At 56.8% G+C, this 20,600-nt stretch overlaps 1 protein-coding gene across 1 annotated transcript; it reads left to right on the top strand.

Moving 5' to 3' along the window:
- The first annotated feature begins 1,292 nt into the window (after window positions 1–1,292).
- On the top strand, window positions 1,293–19,887 carry MCM5 (minichromosome maintenance complex component 5). Its single transcript, XM_061125406.1, has 17 exons — window positions 1,293–1,427; window positions 1,674–1,848; window positions 3,205–3,331; window positions 3,411–3,539; window positions 5,948–6,120; window positions 6,973–7,128; window positions 8,722–8,888; window positions 9,283–9,454; window positions 10,437–10,548; window positions 11,994–12,137; window positions 12,460–12,525; window positions 12,896–13,072; window positions 13,704–13,816; window positions 15,505–15,633; window positions 16,596–16,738; window positions 18,583–18,710; window positions 19,641–19,887. The coding sequence occupies exons 2-17, from the start codon at window positions 1,682–1,684 to the stop codon at window positions 19,740–19,742; spliced, it is 2,205 nt and encodes a 734-aa protein (XP_060981389.1). The 5' UTR covers window positions 1,293–1,427; window positions 1,674–1,681; the 3' UTR covers window positions 19,743–19,887.
- Window positions 19,888–20,600: the final 713 nt, after the last annotated feature.

Here is a 20,600-nt window from a genome sequence, read left to right as displayed (position 1 = left end):
CCAAATACCAGTCTGTGGATGGTGACATCAGAATACGTGGGTATCATGGACCCCCAATCTGAGAGACTCTGATTCTGGAGACGTGGGGCAGGACTCTGCAATGTCTAGTTACCGAAAGCTTCTTGGGAGATTTCAAATAGCATAGCAACTAGGTCCAGAAGCCACTGTTTATGTGATGATGTATGCCAAGAGTAGGCATTCAAAATATTTACTTGGCTCTTTTCACCCAGGCCCAGTTTCCAATTTTCTGTGACAAGGATACCGGTATTCATTGTTTGCAGTGACAAAGAAAGGAAGGAAGAGAGGGAGGGGAGATGGAATCACTTTAAATTCTACCAGCAGGAAAATGGCTTAATATTCTGTATTCTATTCACATGGTGGAGGATTAAAGAGCTGTTAACTAGAATGAATTAAAGCTATGTCTCCATGCAGAGGGACCTCCCTGAAGGTTCAGATTCATTTGGTATAATTTTGACACCTTTAAACACTCATATTTTAAACACTGCCCGTAAATATGTCAGGGTAGACTATGGAATAAAAAGATGGTTCCTGTAGTTCCTGCTTCCAGTGAGAATGGAAAAGAAGGGAGGGGAGATTATGCAGTCCTTGTTGCCACTTGAGAATCCGTCAAGTTTTGCTGGATCTTCCCGTTTTTCTAAGCTAGGCTGAGAATCTGGTCGTGAATTTTCGCAAATTTTAAGCATTACCAAATAATGAAAACTCTTCTACAACTTAAGAAACAAAATAAAACACAAACAAACAAAAACACCATTTGGGCCTAAGAAAACATTCCTGGAGTCCCAAGTCTGACTTTGGTCCTAGAGGCATTAAGGAGACCAGAGGTGGATTATTTTGATTAATCCTCAACTTGTTTAGGTGTGAGAGCGGGAAGGGCAGGAGGGCAGCGCCCCCTCCAGACGCTAGGGGACAGCGGGCTCACACCAGGCAAGTGACCACACCTTGAGAAGCAAGTACTTCTCAGGGACCTATAGCTTCTCCCGCCCATGGTCGCAAAGGGGTCATTTCCTCCTGAAAAAGGTTTAAGACGAGTACACAGCAGGGCCCTCACACACCCACCCTGGCCCTCGGCCCTCGGCCCTCGGCCCTCCCCTCCGCCATCTTTGCGCCCCGCCCCGCCGCTTCCTCCAGCTCAGTTTCGCGCCAAATTGTCCGGGAAGCAAAATGGAGCCCGGAAGGAGGGTATCCCGGCGTCCTGCGCCCTGCAGCCAATCCCCTTCAGCAGTTTCTTTGGAGGCGGGACCCGCAGGCGCAGAGCGGCCCAATCGCTGGCCTCGGGGTCTCGGCGAACCAATGAGGGCGCAGCGGCCGCGGCGTCCAAACGCTGCATCTGGTTTTTCCCGCGAAACGCGGCAGTGGACGGTGGGGGCTCTTGTGCCTGCGGTTCCGTGGAGCGCGGGAAGGCCGAGGTGAGGCTGGAGGGGCTGGGGAGTGAGCCCCTCGGAGCCAGCCCCCCGGGGGACGGCCGGCGTCTGCATTTGGGGCGCAGTAGGGCTGGGCAGGGGTGTCTCATGGGAGAGCTGGGGTCGAGGTCTGGGAGGCGGAACCGGGCTTACGTCTGCCTCGCACTCGGAGCCGAGCACCTGCGTGTCGGAGGGAACGCCGCACGCCCCCATCTGCCCTCCAGTCTGCTTCATCTTCTCGTTCCGCGTCAGGTGCAGTCATGTCGGGCTTCGACGACCCCGGCGTTTTCTACAGTGACAGCTTCGGGGGCGACAACGCGGCCGATGAGGGGCAGGCCCGCAAATCGCAGCTGCAGAGGCGCTTCAAGGAGTTCCTCCGGCAGTACCGGGTGGGGACCGACCGCACCGGCCTCACTTTCAAGTACAGGTGCGTGCTGGAGCGGGACAAGAGGGGAGCTGCGGCCCCAGCCGTGCTGAGTTCCACTCGCTGGGGCCCCGCATCCTCATGGCGTTTGGTTCTGTACATTTCATATCTGAAGTTAACTTTTGAGTGAGTCACCTTGGCCCTTTGCATCTTTTCCCAGGATTTGCTTGTATTCATCTGTTTCTTATAGTCCTTCTATGTAATGGCTGCAATACTATGTAAAGCGAGTTATCTTCAGATCTCTGGAGATGGTAGTTATGTTTTACCTTACTTGCTCACTCATTCATTCGTTCCACTCAGTCAGCTTCTATTGATTGAGCACCTGCTGTATGCATGCCAGCCGCTCTTCTAGGTGATGAGCTGCAGCACTGAATGAGCTGGGTAAAGCTCCTGCTCCCAGTTATTATACAATGGTGACATCCCGCCAAATCCTTTTAGGCCCTTAAATGCAGAGAGCATGAATTTGCAGGTCCAAACTTGGGCTTGATCCATTATTAGCTCAGTGACTTCCAAGTGACAGTCTCTCCGAGCCTCAGTTTCTTCATCGGTAAAATGGGCATAGCCACCCTTATTTCCATTTATTCATGCACCAGCTGACACTGACCATCTGTGTGCCAGGCCCTAGGGTACAAAGATGAAAAGATTCATCTTTGCCCTCAAGGAGCTTTTGAATCAGTGGGACTGAGGCGTAGGCATGCCCAAGTAAATTACAAAGTGATGATTGCCTCAAAGGAGGAGTGTACAAGAAGAGTTAGGGGAGGTTTAAGGTGATCTAGAGCTGAGAGAAGAGTATCTGGTGTGGAAAGCATTTTTGATAGCAGGAGGTGCATACATGGGCAGTGTGGGGTGGCCTGTTACAACAAGGGACTCTCAGAGCCAGACTGGCTGTTGTATATGGCTCTGGACGTAAGGTAGAAAGGGATGAGGCTGAGGAGGTCAGTTGCTCCCAAAAGCGTTTTTGGGATAATAGTCTCACAGGATGCTCTGTAAAGAGAGTCCGGTGGTTGATAAGACAGGCACTGTCTCTGCTGCCTTCCATCACCAGGTTCCAGCTGTGTGCCTTGTTAGTATCTGAGAGAGGGTTAAAGGGTCCAGGGAGTCCAGTGAAAGGACTGGTTTGCAGTGAGAGTCTGCCAGACTCGTCTATGAACTTTGAACTGTTCTTTGATGATGCCTCTGTCCCGGGGGGTCAGGGTGGGGGGTGGTTTTCTGGGTTAAATAGCAGATCCACCTGGAGCTCGATGTGTTTGGGACATTAGTGGGGGGGGGGGGGCAGTGGTGTGGGCAGACTCAGGGTGTGGGTGCTTCTCAGCCAGTATTGCCTCCTCTTCTCTGTGCCCTTCCCTGCCCCTACTCCAGGGATGAACTCAAGCGGCATTATAACCTGGGGGAGTACTGGATCGAGGTGGAGATGGAGGACCTGGCCAGCTTCGACGAGGAGCTGGCTGACTACTTGTACAAGCAGCCAGCCGAGCACTTGCAGCTGGTGAGTGGGATCCCTGCCCCGGGACCCCCAGGGCTGGCCCTGCTCTGTCACTTACAGGCTGTCCCCTCCCCATCTCCAGCTGGAGGAAGCTGCCAAGGAGGTGGCTGACGAGGTGACCCGGCCGCGGCCTGCTGGTGACGAGGTACTCCAGGACATCCAGGTCATGCTCAAGTCGGACGCCAGTCCATCCAGCATCCGTAGCCTGAAGGTGGGTCCCCTCGGAGGGTGGCGGTGGCGGTGGCGGCTGTGTGCGTGGAGGGGTTTTGGAGAGAGACCTGAGTGCCAGCTCTGTGACCCTAAACAACTCACTCACCCTTTCTGAGCCTATTTCTGCCTCTGAAACATTAGCTCCCTGGACAAACGCTTGTTGAGCTCCTTCTGTGCGCAGGACATGAGTTGGGTCCTGGAGGAGCAGTAGTGACCTCAAGGACAAGCTTCTTTTCCTGGGAGACTGGATAAATGGTTAACATCACCCACGATAACTGTAGGTGACTGTGAGAGCAATGGGAGAAATTGGGAGGTGATGAGAACGCATAGGGCCCCTCTGGAAAAGATAGAGAAGGCTGCTTTCCAGAGGGAACAGCAGCCTGTCTCCATCTGAGTGGAGGCCTGTGGGTGAGAACGAGCAGCATGCAAACAGCTGGGAGGGAACATGGGGTGGGGAGAGGAGGGCAGGGCATGGCTAGTGTAAAGCTTGCAAGGTGAGGGGTCAGGAGTGTACCAGGCCGAGGGAAGGACGGTCAGTGTGACTGGAGAGTGATGGGGCCACAGGAAAGCTGGACAGGGCCAATCTGCCATCCAGCAAATATTTTTTGAGTGGCTCCCTCACACCGGATGCTGGGTTCGACTCTCGCTGTAGACAGACAGTACCTGGTTCCATGCAGCCTATAGTGAGAGAAACAGACAAGGAGCAGTGAGCCTGTTTGAGGTCCCAGGACGTGAGCCATGAAGAAGAAAAAACGGGATCAACGTGACGGGCCGAGGGACCGCGTGGTGGTTGGAGAAGGTCTCTCTGAGGAAGTGGTGTTGGGGCGAGTCTGAGGGATGCATGGCCCTGTGACAGCTCAAGGGAGGAGTGTTCCAGGCTCAAGGAGAAGCAGGTGCAAAGGCCCTGGGGTGGGGACAGCAGCCGTTTGAAGGGACAGACGAGGGGCAGAGGCAGCCTCAGTGGCTGGACCCCAGTGAGGGCAGGGCAGGGGAGGGGAGGGAGCGAGTGGAGAGCCAGGTGGCCAGGGCCTCGGATTGAGAGGTAAGTAGGCGGGTGGGCTGATTCTGTCTTTAAAAGCTTCCTCTGGCTGCCAAGTGAAAGGAGAGTTTATAAAGCAGGCAGGAGTGGGACCCAGGAGAGTTTCCCGAGGAGGAGGTGAGGGTCGAATGTTGGTTCTTCTCTCAGAAGGTTATTGTGAGAAGCAAGTGAAAGGACGCACGTGCCTGTGCCTGGTGAACTCCGGGCCCACGTTGTGCTGCCAAAAGGCCACGTGCTGGTCTTTGCCGGAGCCCTCATGTCCTGCTGCTCAGTTCAGGGCCCCACCAGACCCTCCTTGGTTGGCACAGCGGCATGTCTCTTACAGAAGCAGGGCTGGCCGTGGGCTCTGGAGGCTGTGGTGTGTGCTAGCTTTGTCTCTGTGCCCTGCACCAGGCTGGGGAGGCGCGGGGGAGGCGCAGGTGGGACCATTCTTGAAACTAAACCGAGCATCGTGTGTTTGCCTGTCCGTGGAGGCGAACTTGGGCTTGTTTCCTGGGGCAGCTGTTTGCTCAGAAAAGCAAACCTAAGCCCCACTTGGACAGACTTCCTCTTCTCAGCCCCATTGGAAAACCCAGTGACTGGCCTGCCTGGGTGGGCGTTCTGTGACAGAGGTGGAGCCCTCTCTACCAGGATTGCTCGTCAGGGTGGCCTGGGGGCTGAGGCAGCCCCGGTCCTTTCCAACTCCGGGATCCTGAGGACTCAGATCCACACTCTGTAGAGTGTTTTCCAGAAAGCAAGCTCTGAGGGGGGTGTCGGCAGTTCTGGGGTCCCCTGGGCCGTGACAGCCATGTGTGTCCCTGGCCTCAGTCACCAGAAAGGGCCAGCCTCCGTCCTGCTCCCCTCCACCTCCTGGGGCTCTAGGGGTCATCAGCTCGAACCCATAGCCTTCCTGCCTGTCCCAGAAAACCTGTTGGAAATGGAAGAAAAGATGATGATAAAGCGAACTTCTCTTGTTTTATTTTGCTTTTTACTATGAAAATATCACACACACCAAAGTAGTGAGAGGGGCATCCCTGATGGCCCAGTGACTAAGACTCTGCTTTCAGTGCAGGGGGCCGGGCTTCAAACACACACACACACACACACACACTGCATGGCACAACTAAGATCAGGCACAACCAAATAAATACATATTTTTTTAAGAAGTAGCAAGAATAGAGTAATGACTCCATCTGGTTTTAACGGCTGTTAATATTTTGCCTTACTTGCTTTCTCCTTTCTTCTGCTGACGGATTTTAAAGTAAATCATAGACATGGCACTTTATTCCTAAATACTTCAGCAGACGTTAGAATAGAAGAGATTCTTGATGCGTGATCTTGGGCATCCCTGGCTTCCCTCACCCAGCCCCCTCCTTGCGGCTCTGTTGCAGTCGGACACGATGTCACACCTGGTGAAGATCCCGGGCATTGTGATCGCAGCCTCGGGGGTCCGCGCCAAGGCCACCCGCATCTCCATCCAGTGTCGTAGCTGCCGCAGCACGCTCACCAACATTGCCATGCGCCCTGGCCTGGAGGGCTATGCCCTGCCCCGGAAGTGCAACACGTGAGTGGGCCTCGCGGGCCCCGTGGTACCTGGGGGGTGATGAGTTGACATCTGAGCGGAGGTGTGAAGGATGAGGATGAAGCCCTGCAGCTGGGAGGGGCTGGGGCCGCAGCGTGCCCTGTGTGTGTAGGGCCAAGTGGACATCCTGGGTCTTGGGGTTGAGAACAGGGTGGTATCCCCCTGCCCCTCTGTGGTGGTGAGTTCTGTCCCTCCAGGGAGCCCAGGCAGCCCGTGCAGGGGCCCGGGGTGGGGAGTCCACTGGCGTCTTCAAACCCTGGCTCACTGGGGCAGGTCTGGAGCAGAGGCCCAGGAACATGCTAGGCTCCTTGGAGTACAGTGGCATATGGCTGCGTGGCCTGTGGCCTCGTGGCCCACAGACAGAAAATATGTGTCTCTGGCTCCTTTCAGAAGATGATTGCTGACCCTGAGCTTCAGGGCCCTCACCCATTTGGCCACTGGTTCCCCTCTGCTTCCTAACCTCAGGCCTAAGCCACACTTCTCTTTTCTACACTTAATTCCTTTTTGGTCTGGGTTTTGGAGTACCCTGAGTGCAGAGGACATGCAGAAGTGTGTTTCCACTGAACCCCAGACTCCAGTCTGGCTGCCTGCCAGACACCTCCATGTGGCTGTCTAACGCAGATTAATGGGAGAGCCAGGTTCCAAGCTGGCCTCCCCAGCCCTAACCCCGTGTATTTACCCCGCTGAGCCGCCCTCCTCTAGCGCCTTCCCCGAGCTTGTCCTGGAGACCCCCAACTTGCCGCTGACCAGGCTTGTCGCTGACTTGTGTGACGGGTTTCCTGGGCTTGGGGCCCTGGGGGTAGCTCTGGTGACTCTTCTCCTCTCTCCTTACAGGGATCAGGCTGGGCGCCCCAAGTGTCCACTGGACCCGTACTTCATCATGCCGGACAAGTGCAAGTGCGTGGACTTCCAGACCCTGAAGCTGCAGGAGCTGCCAGACGCTGTGCCGCACGGGGAGATGCCTCGGCATATGCAGCTCTACTGTGACCGGTGAGTGGGCCCCTGGCTGTGCCCCCCCACACCGGCTCGGCTGTGAGCAGGCTGGCTGGCCATGCCTCCCACCGCTGAGTCAGGGGCCGTATGTGGACCCCGAGTGCAGTGGGGAGCGGGGAAGAGGGCTGGTTATGGAAACTTTCTCTCTGCCTGGTGCTTCCTCCCCTCATCTCCCAGTGTTCTGCAGGGGTGGGTCAGTCTCACGTGTGACCAGCTCCCTGAGTCGGGGGGTCTGGCTGCTGCTACCTGCATTCTTCCTGCAGTCTCCCTGGCCGTCTTTAGAACCGGGAGGCCCGAGGTGGCACAGCTGGACAGCCAGCAGGGTGGGGAGGACCCTCTTCCCAGGCTGAGTCCCACCCCGGGCTTTCTGTTAAGACTTTTCTTGGATGTTGCTGGGTAATCGAAAAGTGGGGAGAGGGTGCTAGGCCGGCCCGGTCCCCTTCCAGGGCCTGGGAGGATGGCGTGGAGATATGGACTGGGCTTCTTCACCTGGGCTCACGCACCCTGATACCTCAAGCAGATAGTCTGTGCAGTACGCTTTTCGGACGAGGGGATCCATAGGTCGTTAGCTCCCTCAGCGACAGTGGAAGGTGTAGCGGTCAGACTGCTGAGCAGGTGACGTGAGCTCACTGAGCCTCAGTCTTCTCACCAGGAAAATGGGGACAGTGATGGGCCATACTGTCTCATCACTGCTGGGAGATTTAAAGTAGAAAATGCATGTGAAGTGTTTACCATGGTTCCTTCATACAAACTTAAGTATTTGGTGTTAAATTATTTGTGCAGTCTGGGGTTAGATTTAAAGCTGAAGAAGTGGGATCTGGGAAGAGAGAAGTCCCAGAATGTTAACAGTGACAGTGAGGGTCCTTTAGGGGGTGGGACTCTCTTTTGCCTAATGCCCTTCTGGGTCTGGTACCTCACTTGATCACACAGTAACCCAGCAAGTCAGATCACTTTATCAAATCCCTCCAGGCTCAGAGAGCTGCAGTGACTTTCTTGAGGTCACACAGCTCTTAAGTGGCAGAGTACGAATACATGCCCCAGAGTCCTGTCCATGCTGCACCGGAGCATGGTTCTGGCCGGAGGGGCTTGGAGACTTCCTTGATGCAGCATTTTTTTTTTTTTTTAAAGAGGAGATTAAAGTCCAGGGGCAAAATGACTTGCCTGAGCTTTGTGGAGCTGTGAAGAGGCAAAAATGGGGAGTGGCCCTTGCAGGGAGGCTGGGAGGGTATCAGGAGGAAGGCTTCCCCTGAGATGGCTGAGGGGAGCCTTGCAGCGCTTCTGACAGCAGGCCAGGTGGAGATGGGGACCCTGAGGGGCTGGGGGTGGGCCTTCTGACCCCACCCAGTCAGGCTGCTGCCATGACCGAGGATTGTCCTCCTCCCAGTAGCTGGGCCGTCCACGTGTGGGCTGGGTCGTGGTGAGAGGGAGAGAGCCCTGGGGCGGGGCGGCGGCTAGAGCCAGATCAGCTCATGAAACCTCCTATAGAGATGCTGAGGTGAACGGCGAGTGTGACAGGGTGGTGGGAGCCAGGGGCTCCTGTCCCCACCAGACTCTCACCTTCTTCCTCCTTCCTCCCCACCGTCCTGTCAGGTACCTGTGTGACAAGGTTGTCCCTGGGAACAGGGTCACCATCATGGGCATCTACTCCATCAAGAAGTTTGGCCTGACCTCCAACAGGGGCCGCGACAGAGTGGGCGTGGGCATCCGGAGCGCCTACATCCGGGTCCTGGGCATCCAGGTGGACACAGATGGCTCCGGTGAGTGGGCTTTGGGCCGACCCCCCTCGTCCGTCCCCGGGCCGCCTCCTACTCCCCCTGTCTGCACCCCTACCCCTACACTCTGTTCTGCACGGCAGCCGGGGAGAGCAGTGCTTTCATACCAAAGATACCTGTCACTGCCCTCAGCAAGATAGAAGACATCCTGGTGGTCCCTGAGGCCCCTCTGATCTGGCCCAACGCCTCACACCCACCTCCAGGTCTTCTCCTTGCTCATTGGAGCCTGGAGCACACAGGCCCAGCTCTCGGGCAAGAAGTGGGGTCTGTCTGCTCAGACTGATGCTCCTGCTGCCCAGCTCTGAGGGCCTTGCCCTCTGGCAGGCCCTGGGCTGGGAGGGTGGGCCTTCATACACCTGCATCCGCTCTGCCCGCCCAGGCCGCACCTTTGCCGGCACCGTGACCCCGCAGGAGGAGGAGGAGTTCCGGCGGCTGGCTGCCCTCCCCAACGTCTACGAGCTCATCTCCAAGAGCATCGCCCCCTCCATCTTTGGGGGCACTGATATGAAGAAGGCCATCGCCTGCCTGCTCTTCGGGGGCTCCCGAAAGAGGTGGGGGTCCAACCAAGCCTTCCCAGGTCCAGGGAGGGGATGGGTGACTTGCCCACAGCAGGGCAGCTGCCAGATGGGCAGGACGGGAATACTCTTTCCATTTGCCTGGGACCCTTGGTCCCGCCTCCTACTCTCAGGCACCCTTCCCACCTCCCAGGGTTGCTGTCAGCTGGCAGGGGGCCAATCCATGCCCTCCCTCCAGAGCAGTCCCCCCAACCCTGGCTAGGTGGGGCGCTTGGGGGACCTGGCAGATGCAGTGGAGAGAGCTCTGGGTGTGGAGTCTGGAGACTGGGGATTAAATCTCTGATAACTACTTACTTACTGTGCAATTTTAGGCAAGAGACACCACCCCTTTGTACCCAGATGTCCATATGAATACGACAGATGGAAGCCTAACACTCAGGGGACATCATGTGTCCTTTCGAGATTCTGACAGTAGAGATATAGAGAGTAATGATGTTACTGGCAGCTACCAGTTACTGAGTTCTTACCATGTACCAGACAGTCTTCGGAGTGTTTTCATGTGTTTGCAACCTAGTCCCCAAGTTAGCCCTATGAGAGAGTTATGGTTGAGCCCATTTCATAGATGAGGAAACTGAGGCATAGAGCATTAAAGAGACTGCTAACAGGCGCATGTCCTGGCCTGGAGCCTGCTCTCGCGGTGTCTGCTCCATGATACTGCCAGCAGCCTGCTGGCGTCTGTCTCTCCAGCTTGGGCACGTGTTTATCAGATGCTGTGTGTGTGTGCCCAGGCCCAGCTCTTGGTGCCATTTCCTTTGACCCTTCCCTCCCTGGGTGGCAGACAGAGGAGGCTAAGGGATACAGCTGGCTATGAGCGTGGCTCTCAGGCCAGAGCCCCCGCGTCCCACCTACTCCAGGGCTCATGACGTGGTGGGGTGGGAGTGGTAGCCAGACCGCTGTGACCAACCTGCCCTTGCTGATTCTCCTGTTGCTCACCTGGCCTTCCTGCCCGTCCCCCCAGGCTGCCAGACGGCCTCACTCGCCGAGGAGACATCAACCTGTTGATGCTGGGGGACCCGGGGACGGCCAAGTCCCAGCTGCTGAAGTTCGTGGAAAAGTGCTCCCCCATTGGGGTGAGTGTCCCAGATGACCTCTGCCTGCCCTGGCTTCCCCACAGGGAGGAAGCTGCAGGAGGGGCCACGGGGGAGAGAGGAAGAAGGGGACGACAGTGCCTGTAGGTTTGGGGCAGCGGGCAGGGCGATGGACCAAATAGGGTTTGGGTCTCAGCCTGCCTAGTAATTGGCTGTGGGCCTTGAGCAGGTCACCCAGTCTCTCGGCCTCAGTTTATGCATCCGCTGAGTCTGCACATCGATAGCAGTCATGGCCGAAATCAAGGCCCAGGTGCTGTGTGTGGTGCTTTCGTGTCTCGATTCATTCACTGCTCACCTCAGCTGCGGGTGGTAGGTCCTATCACCCCTTTTTATGAATGAGGAAACAAGTAGAGAACCACTCAGCGTCTTGCCCAAGGTCCCATGGCTATTATGTGCTAAAACAGGGATTTGAACCCGAGTGTCCGGTCAGCCGGGTCCCCTGTGTGGTGTTCAGCAAATCTGGGGGATCGGAGTGGGTAAGGATGGCCGCGTGGTCTTATGGGGGAAGCGTGGCCTCCGGGTAGACGCGAGGTGGGCCAGGGGTCCTTTGCCAGCGCTGCCCGGTGGAGACACGTGGACTCCAGCTGTGAGCCTTGAGGAGTGTACGTTTCCTAGTAGCCTCTTAGAAGGGCAAAAGAAGAAAAAAAAAGAAAAGCAAAAGAAGGTGGTGATGGGCTTCCCCGGTAGCTCAGTGGTCAAGAATCACCCTGCTAACACAGGAGACACGGGTTCTATTCCTGGGTAGGGAAGATCCCCTGGAGAAGGAAATGGCAACCCACTCCAGTATTCTTGACTGGGACATCCCATGCACAGACGAGCCTGGTGGGCTACAGTCTCTGGGCTTGCAAAAGAGTTAGACATGACTGAGCATGCATGTACACAATTTTAATAATTCTGTTTAATCCAACGTGTGTAGAATGTTATTATTTCACCATGTGGTTTAACACAGAACATGAAGAAGATAACTTGTGTTCTTTTTAGCACTAACTTTGAAATCCCCATGTATTTCATACACTTAAGCACACTTTGCTTTGGACTTGCCACAGTTCACCCTTGGCAGCATGTGGTTCTCAGGTCCCTACAAAGATGATGGGACTCAGGGTAGGGAAGCCTTTCCGGAGAGTCCAGTGTCCACTCTACTGGGAGGGTGTCACTTCTCTCAGCCTCAGTTTACTCCTCGTGAGCCCAGCTCCCGGGAGCTGTTCATGAGACAGTCAGGCTCAGGTGATTGATGGATGTGAATAGGCCTGGGGAGAACCTCCAGGCCAGCTGTGGCTGGTGGCCCCCCATCAGAGGAGGAACGCTGAGATTGTCTGTGCTCTGCACCCCGCTGTGATGTGTGACCCTGGGCAAGGCTCCAGCTCTGGGGGCCCCTGGACTTACTGGGGTCAGAGCCTGGGGGCAACCCTCCTGTTGCCGTCCCCCAGGTGTACACGTCTGGGAAGGGCAGCAGCGCGGCCGGCCTGACAGCCTCGGTGATGAGGGACCCCTCGTCCCGGAACTTCATCATGGAGGGCGGGGCCATGGTCCTGGCCGACGGAGGGGTCGTCTGTATTGATGAGTTTGACAAGGTGAGCCCAGCTGGGTGAGGGGGTGGCTCAGTGCTGGTGGCACCTGGCGGCCGTGGGCTGGGGGTGTGAATGGCAGAACCCCCCTTTGATGAGGTAGAGACCTCCCATCACTATAGGGACATAATAAACCTCTCCGAGCCTAGAGAGTGGGGAGACGAGAGCAAAGCCCACACGTTATCCCCATGACTGGAGGTGACCTGTTCCTGCCATTGGCTGGCACGGAGTGGGGACTTAGGAGCAGTAGCTCCTGTAGGGTTTCCTGCTGCCACTGCACCCCAGCCCCCTCACCTGGATCTGGTGGACATTCCTCTCTCCCACACAGATGCGAGAGGATGACCGTGTGGCAATCCACGAGGCCATGGAGCAGCAGACCATCTCTATCGCCAAGGTGAGCGCCCTCCCCGGGGGCCCGCTCAGCCACAGTGTGGCTTGGCCCGGCCATGCCGGGAGTGCTGGGAGGGGCTGGGCCCTGGCCCCGTGCTCAGGCTGTCCTGAGTGGCCCAGCCTCTGCTGACTGCAGCAGTGGTCCTGGAATCGTGTGTGTGTGTATATGTGTGTGTCCTGAGAAGGCTGTGACCTCGAGTTCCCATCTCTGTCCTCTGCCGCCCCGACACTCCCCTCTCAGGCTGGCATCACCACCACCCTCAACTCCCGCTGTCGTGTGTGTGTGTGTGTCTGTGTGTGTCTGTGTGTCCTGAGAAGGCTGTGACCCCGAGTTCCCATCTCTGTCCTCTGCCGCCCCCACACTCCCCTCTCAGGCTGGCATCACCACCACCCTCAACTCCCGCTGCTCCGTCCTGGCTGCTGCCAACTCGGTGTTCGGCCGCTGGGACGAGACAAAGGGGGAGGACAACATCGACTTCATGCCCACCATCCTGTCCCGCTTCGACATGATCTTCATCGTCAAGGACGAGCACAACGAGGAGAGGGACGTGGTGCGTAGGCGCCGGGCTCCTCCCAGGCCTGCAGGTCTTGGCGGGGGGAGGGTGGGCAGACAGGGGCTTCAAGGGTCCAGAGTCCCGGCTACCAGATCAGCCTGTCAGTGGGCCCCCAAGGAGGTGGGTTGCAGACTCCAGAAACACTACATGGGGGTCCCTGGTCCTGCCTCTCCTGTGTACCACATGTGGTTTGATTTGGGGTCACTCATTGCCTGGGTGTCTGTCCTTTGTATGTGGAACGAGGGAGTTGACCTTTGATTGCAAGCATGTTAGAACCCTAGTTCCGTTTAGTCTTTCTGGAGGAACTCAAGGGCTTGTGTAGCAGGCAAGCCTGGAGGTGCAGGGCCCAGCTGGGTCTGGTCTCAGGGTTGTCTGCCTGTCTTGCTGAGCTCGGCCTCCCTGGGTGGAGGTTTGTTCTCAGGCAGCCTCGCCCCGCCCCAGGGTGGAAGGGAGGGCCTGGCAGCTCCTGACGTTGTCTTACCAGCTGACAGCCCTGAGGGAAAGAAGGGCCACCTCCTCTCCACTGGTTCTAGCCCTGGGAGCTCTCCCTCACCGCCTGCTCCAGCTCTGTGTTGGACCTGGCTTGGGAAGGCCTGTGGGCTGACCCCGGGTCCCCTCTGCCTCCCAGATGCTGGCTAAACACGTCATCACGCTGCATGTGAGCGCACTGACGCAGGCCCAGGCCGTGGAGGGTGAGATTGACCTGGCCAAGCTGAAGAAGTTCATCGCCTACTGCCGCACGTGAGTCCCAGACACAGGCCCCCGGGGGTGGGGTTGCCAGTCTTCCTGGTCAGGGAGAGCCCTTTCAGGATGCCTCAGATGAGCCCTTAGGGTTTAGCTCTGCTGCTTCTTCCCCTACACACACCCACCCTGTGGCTCCTGGCCTCAGCTTCCCCATTTCTAAAATAAGGGTGGAGGGTTTAGATGGCCTTGAAGACCCCCTTGACTCTGATGTGTGGGGAGGCATTGTGGACATGGTCTCTGGTAACACCTGCCCGCACTGTGTGGCCTTGGGCAAGTCAGCTGACCTCTGAGCCTCGCTTTCCTGGGGTGCTTGTGCCCTCAGGTTTTTGTAAGAATCACACAAGATGTCGCGTGAGCGCTTGGCACGGCCCTGCGCCAAATAAACACTTCAACGCACAGCAGCTGCAGCCTTAAATGTTGTTGTTCTCACAGACTGCCAGCAATGGTAGTCATACACATAGTAAGGATTCTGTGCCAGGTGTCATTCTGAGCATTTTTTCAATTTTTAAAACTTGAGTGGCGCTGCACAGCTTGCAGGATCACAGTTCCTTGACCAGGATTGAACCTGGGCCCTAATAGCGAAAGCACCGAATCCTAACCACTAGGACCACCAGGGAACTCTGATTATTTTACATATAAGCGAACTTTATCCCTCTCCCCAAACCTGTGAGGTTGGTGTATTGTCATCCCATTTTACAGATGGGGAAGCTGAGGCAAAGAAAGGTTAAGTAACTTGTCCAAGGCCACAGGCAGGAGCTAGTGGAGCCAGGATTTGAACCCAGGTGCCTGGCTCCACAGGCTGCTTTTCACTTCTGTATCAAGGTTTTGGACACGCAGCTCCTCTGTCTCTTATTATAGCTAAAACCCAGGGTGGAGGGGTCTTCGAGTGCCTTTCTGATGGGAGGTGAAGTACTGCATTTGGGCGGGTGCCTCCTCACTGCTTTTGTCCCAGTGACCCAGTACCCGGTGGTACCGGCTCTTTGTCATGGTTCTGAGCTCTTCACGGCCCCACCCTTGGAGGCTTGGGCCATTGTGTGTGAGTCTGAGAGCCCTGACTTTTTGTTATCCCTTGATGCCACGTCCCAGGGGGGCCTTGAGGAGTTTCCGCCCTCCTTCTGGGCTCAGTCACTCAGTTGTGTCTAACTCTTTGCGACCCCATGGACGGTAGCTCTCCAGGTTCCTCTGTCCATGGGATTCTCCAGGCAAGAATACTGGAGTGGGTTGCCATGCCCTTCTCCAGGGGATCTTCCCAACCTAGGGATCAAGCCCAGGTCTCCTGCATTGCAGGCAGATTCTTGACCATCTGAGCCACCAGGGAAGCCCTGGAGTAGGTGATCTGAGGTTCCCCTAAACCAGTGACTATCATTTGGCTTGGGGCGGGGCTATGGGGTGAAGGGGCTAGAGTGCAGGTGGATCTGACCAAATGCCCCCCACTGCCAACCTTCCTGCCCCTCGCCCCCAATCTGGCATGCTTCCAGCCCCTGGACAGCAGTCACCAGGGTCCTCTCGTGGGTGTCATTGTGCATCTCATCCCTGAATGTGTTGGGGGGAAGCACTGCTGTGAGCCTGCCATCTGGTGGGCCCAGAAACTGTGTCTGCAAGCCAGCAGAGGCCGGCCAGGGTGGGTACCCCAAGATTGCTTCCCGCTCTCATGGCAACTGCTCTCCCCAACCCCTGTCCTGCAGGAAATGTGGCCCCCGGCTGTCAGCAGAGGCCGCAGAGAAGCTGAAGAACCGGTATATCATCATGCGGAGCGGGGCCCGTCAGCACGAGAGAGACAGTGACCGGCGCTCCAGCATCCCCATCACCGTCCGGTGAGCGGGCCGGGTGGGCTGATGCGCAGCCTCGCTTACAGGGCGAGGGGTGCCCTGCAAGTTTGGGGCTGGGACCCACTGGTGCCGGCCATGGTCAGGCTGCTGGGCAGGGACCACTCCTTTAGGAATGAAAACAGTGGCCTCCCTAATTGTCTGTATCTTTTGCTTCGTTTACTGTTGGGAAACTCTGGAACCCTCTCTTCTGAATTCTGTCTAGCTTCCCCCATTTTAGGGAAGCCTGAGGGTGAGGGAAGGTCCAGACATGGGAGTTAGGAGACCTGGTCCTTGCCTCCTGCCCACCATGTGATGGCTGAGAGATTGCTTTCCTTTTCTGGGCCTCAGTTATCTTAGCTGTTAACTCTCTTCACTGTGGTGAGTTTATACAGTTGAGTGACTAAGAGCTTAAACAGACCTACCTCATTTGAATCCTGCTTCCAGCACTGATTAGATAGAAGTGGGTTTTGCTCTATATAATGGAAGTTCCAAATAAAGTCACTTAATTGAGAGTTTATTTCCGTCTTATGTGAAAATGTTTGAGGGCAGGGAGTCTAGGATCACGTGATGGTTCTTCAGTCATCTGCAGCAACTTGGGCTCCTTCAGGCTCAGCCTTTTCCTTATTGTCTAGTATGGCTGCTGGAACTCCAGCCATCACCCTTGCATTCCAGGTGGCAGGAAAGGGAGGAAAAGAATGGCCTGTTTTTTTCAGGACACTTCCTAAAGTTCCCATAAAATGTTTGGACTTATAACATACTGGCCACATCTTAGTCACACAGACACACCTAGATGCGATGGAGATTGGGAAATGTTTTGTAGCTGGGTGCCATGTGCTGGAATAGAAGTTGGGGTTCTCTTACTAAGAAGATGGATCACGGGGACAGCCTGCAGCCTTCCCTGTGAAGGGGCTGGACAGGAGAGGGACGATGGACTGAGTGCACCCTGGCGTCCCGTTGCTCCCACGCAGGCAGCTGGAGGCCATCGTGCGCATCGCCGAGGCCCTCAGCAAGATGAAGCTGCAGCCCTTCGCCACGGAGGCAGACGTGGAGGAGGCGCTGAGGCTCTTCCAGGTGTCCACGCTGGATGCCGCCTTGTCCGGCACCCTGTCAGGTGAGCAGATGTGGGGAGATAGGCTGGGTGGTCCGTGGGCTCTGGCTGGGGCTCCTGCTGGTTGCCTGCTGTCCTGGTTGTTTCTCTGCCCTTGCTGAGGTCTCTGTGCTTCCTCCTGCGAAGAAGCCACTCCCCCGTCCCCACGCCCACCAGCCATTTTCTTCCAAGATAGGAAGAACAGCCTCTCTAGACCCTGGAGCACAATCCTCTTAGGCCCAGTCCGTTATTAAGGCTCACGGTTTTATCATTGGTTAAGAACAGCACTCGGCAGCCTTATTTGTTGAGTTGTAACCATTTGAGCGCTTCTGACGCTCTTCCCCCGTTTTACTTACAGCTGCCCCCAAAAGCCAGGTTGGGTGCTTAGTCCTTCCCCTGTTAAGAGATGAGAAAACTGACATCCAGACAGGCCTTTTCACGGTGCCCAAGGTTGGTCGCCGTTCTCCCAGCTAGACTGTGGGTCTCTTGACCCCGAGGCCAGTTTGGGTCAGGCTGCTGTCAGTCCTGCCGCCTGCTTCAGGCTAAGCCTCTGAGTGGACTTCCCAGAGCATTGACTGTATGCCAGGCACCCCTGGGACGAATCTGTTCCCTTGCCAGCAGACAGGGCTTAGTGTCTGCCGGGCTGTTTGAGGTCCTGGGAGGGCAGGAGCGAGCAGATCTCTTGAGTCCCCACTTTCCTCCTGGGGAGACACAGCAGAGGCAGACATGCCAAGCTCGGGGCCAAGAGTGCGGAGGGGAGAATTCCAGCAGGGCGGCTGTGTCGGGGAGGGGTGGACTGTGTCCCCGTCGGGTGGTCCAGGATGGGCTTTCAGGAGGTGGCAGGAAGCAGGGATGGGCATGAGTGGACACCTGGCTCCCTGGAGTGTGGGGATGGGCTCACAGGTAGAGGGAGGGCTGAGTGGCAAGACCCCAGGGACAGCAGGGTTGGTGTGCTCAAGGGCCAGTGTGGCTGGAGCTGGGGAGGTGGGTGGGGGCTGATTGCCGCTGCCCTCCCCTTGGTGATGACGACTCAGTCTCTGCCCTGGAGGGGCTTTCTGTTCCCTGAGATACTTGCTTATGGGGGGCTCCCTTGGATGTTTCAGGGCATAGGGTGGGTATGATTTGGGGCAGGGTAATTAGAGTTGGGCTTTGCAGGCTATATAAGAGTTTGCCTTGTGAACTCATTTCAACTTGAAGCCTCAAAGTCTTTCTCAGTGGCTTCCCCCCTTGCCCCGCCTCCAGCTCTCTCTAGCTGAAGCACCAAGGCCTCTGCAGGCCTGGGTCAGCAGAGGAGACCCCTTCCAGCAGTTGTCAGAAATCAGGAGCTGCTTGTCAGGGCTGCCTGGGGTGCCTCACAGATGTGGTCTCCGGGACAGCCTGCATGCTCCTGGGTCACTGCTGGGTCCCCTCTAGCTTTCCATCCTCACACAGCCGCCTCCAGGAAGTCTTCCTGACTTGTCTAGCTGCCTGGGGTCTAGGTGCTGTCCTCAGGGCCCTCCAGTGGCTGCTCTACTCACCAGAATCAGAAAAACCTGTGCTGTGGCCTCCAGCTCGTGGGACCTGGCCCCACTCTGGTCCACCCTCTGGCTGCGTCCCTGGCCCCACAACTAGGTTTTGAATGAAGTGGGCACATTTCCCACCTCTGAATCTTTGCACCTGCTGTTCCCTCTGCCTGCAGCATCCCTCTGCTCACGCCTGCCCTGTCCTTGACTCCAGGCCTCTGTCCGTCCTCTCGCTCAGGCCCTGGCTGTCCCCAGGCTCCCTCTCTGTCTTCCTCTCATGTTCTCTCCGGGGCCTGGCTGGCTCTTCCCTGCTACGGGCAGACTGAGACCCCACCCACCGACCCGCCTCCCTCCTCACGCCCACAGGGGTGGAAGGCTTCACCAGCCAGGAGGACCAGGAGCTGCTGAGCCGCATCGAGAAGCAGCTGAAGCGCCGCTTCGCCATCGGCTCCCAGGTGTCTGAGCACAGCATCATCCAGGACTTCACCAAGCAGGTGGGCCTCCCGGGGCCAGGCCCCACCCGCCCTGCACTCAGCAGGCAGGCCTGGGATGGGGCAGGGGCAGCTGTTCCTGGGCCCAGGCCTGTCCCCAGTGCTCTCCCCTCGTGACTTTCTCTGTCACATTAAGGGGAGAGGACGGGGGGCTGAGGTTCTGCTGGGACCTCCCAGGCTCCCCCAGCCCTTTGTCTCTCCCTTCCCTTCCTTGCCTGCCCTTTGTGGGGTTGGGGGAGGCAGAACCAGAGAGGGTGAGCCTTCCAGCCTGCTGGGGACAGAGCTCTTGATCCCATAGATGGTGGAAGGGCCTTCTAGAAGCTATGGGGAACTTGTCACCATCTCTGAAGTCACACGGACAGTCCAGTTTCTGGGCTCAGCTCCCCTTCGTGTCTGTCATTTCCTCTTCATCCTTAGGGCAGTTTATGTGGCAGGTGGTACCCCGCCCATTCGAGGGGTGAGCAGACCAACGCTTAGAGGAGTTCGGGGATGTCAGGAGTGGTAAAGAATCCATCTACCAGTGCAGGGAGATGCAGGAGACCTCGGTTCAGTCCCTGGGATGGGAAGAGCCCCTGGAGGAGGAAATGGCAACCCACTCCAGTATTCTTGCCGGGAAATCCCGTGGACAGAGGAGCCTGGAGGGCTCCAGTCCATGGAATAAATGACTTAGCCTCTCTGTGCCTTAGCTTCCTCCCCTGTAAAATGTAAAATAATCACGTACCAGCTGCTCAGGGATGTTGAGGGGTAGAATGAGTTGGTGAAGATTTAGGACAAAGCTTGGTATGTAGTAGGCGCTTAGGACGGGTGAGCCCATTTAGGATGCAAAGTGGTAGGTCGTGAAGGCTGGAAAGTTCCCATGAGCAGGGGGTGCCTGGGCTCCTGAACGGTGGGGTGTCTGGGGGCATGCCTCTCACTCCACCCTGTGTCCCGCAGAAATACCCCGAGCACGCCATCCACAAGGTCCTGCAGCTCATGCTGCGGCGGGGCGAGATCCAACACCGCATGCAGCGCAAGGTCCTCTACCGCCTCAAGTGAGCCTGCGGTCACCGCCGCCGCCTCCGGCCACCCTCGCACTCTGGACGGAGCGACCCCACCCCCCCCCCCCGCCTTGCTGCCTCTGGCGTCTGCCCTGGCTGCAGATCCAGGAAATGTGCTTTTGGAGATTTATACAAATAATAAAGCCATGGTGTGTGTGTGGATATCTGGGCTTCTGCACTGGGTTGCCCATCAGCCCCATTCTGCTCTCATGGCAGGGCAGGTGTGGGGGCAAGGACAGGCTCTGGAGCCTGGCAGACCTGGATTTCTGACCTGCCTGTGCTCCTTGGGCTCTGGGCAGGGCGTGTGCTATGTGTGCTGGTGAGAATTGGCAAGACCCAGAGTATAAAGGTGCTTAGGGGAGCCTGAAGCTGCCCCCAAGCAGCTAATGTGTGGTCAGGAGCTGCGGTTCTGCATCAGACTGACCGGATTCACGGAACCGTTCCGCACCTCAGTTTCTTCATCTGCACATGGCGCTGAGTTCCCAGGGATGTGTTTAGGAGAGGAGACCTACTGGTAGTGAACGTCCAGAAGGAACCAGGCAGTATGCTGAGATTGATGCAGGCATTTGGATCCAGGTACCTGGATTCCCACCGGGCCTTAGAACAAAGCAGGTAAGAGAGGGGTGCTGGGATTCCGTAGGCTGGCTGGCTCCCGGTGGGCCACCTCAGACTGTGTGACCCTGCGTGGGATGCCTGACTGAAATTGTGTTTTATCTTTTGAATTTTGGCTGTGCTGGGTCTTTGTTGCAACATGCGTGCTTAGCTGCCCTGTGGCACGTGGGACCTTAGTTCCTAAGCGGGCATCGAAGCCATCTTCCCTGTATTGCAAGGGGGACTCTTAACCACCAGACTGCCA

The sequence above is a fragment of the Dama dama genome, chromosome 22 (genome assembly GCF_033118175.1).
Source record: "Dama dama isolate Ldn47 chromosome 22, ASM3311817v1, whole genome shotgun sequence".
In the NCBI taxonomy this organism is placed as follows: domain Eukaryota; kingdom Metazoa; phylum Chordata; class Mammalia; order Artiodactyla; family Cervidae; genus Dama; species Dama dama.
Note: the sequence above shows the minus strand (reverse complement) of the source record. Positions and strands in the feature narration are given on the sequence as shown.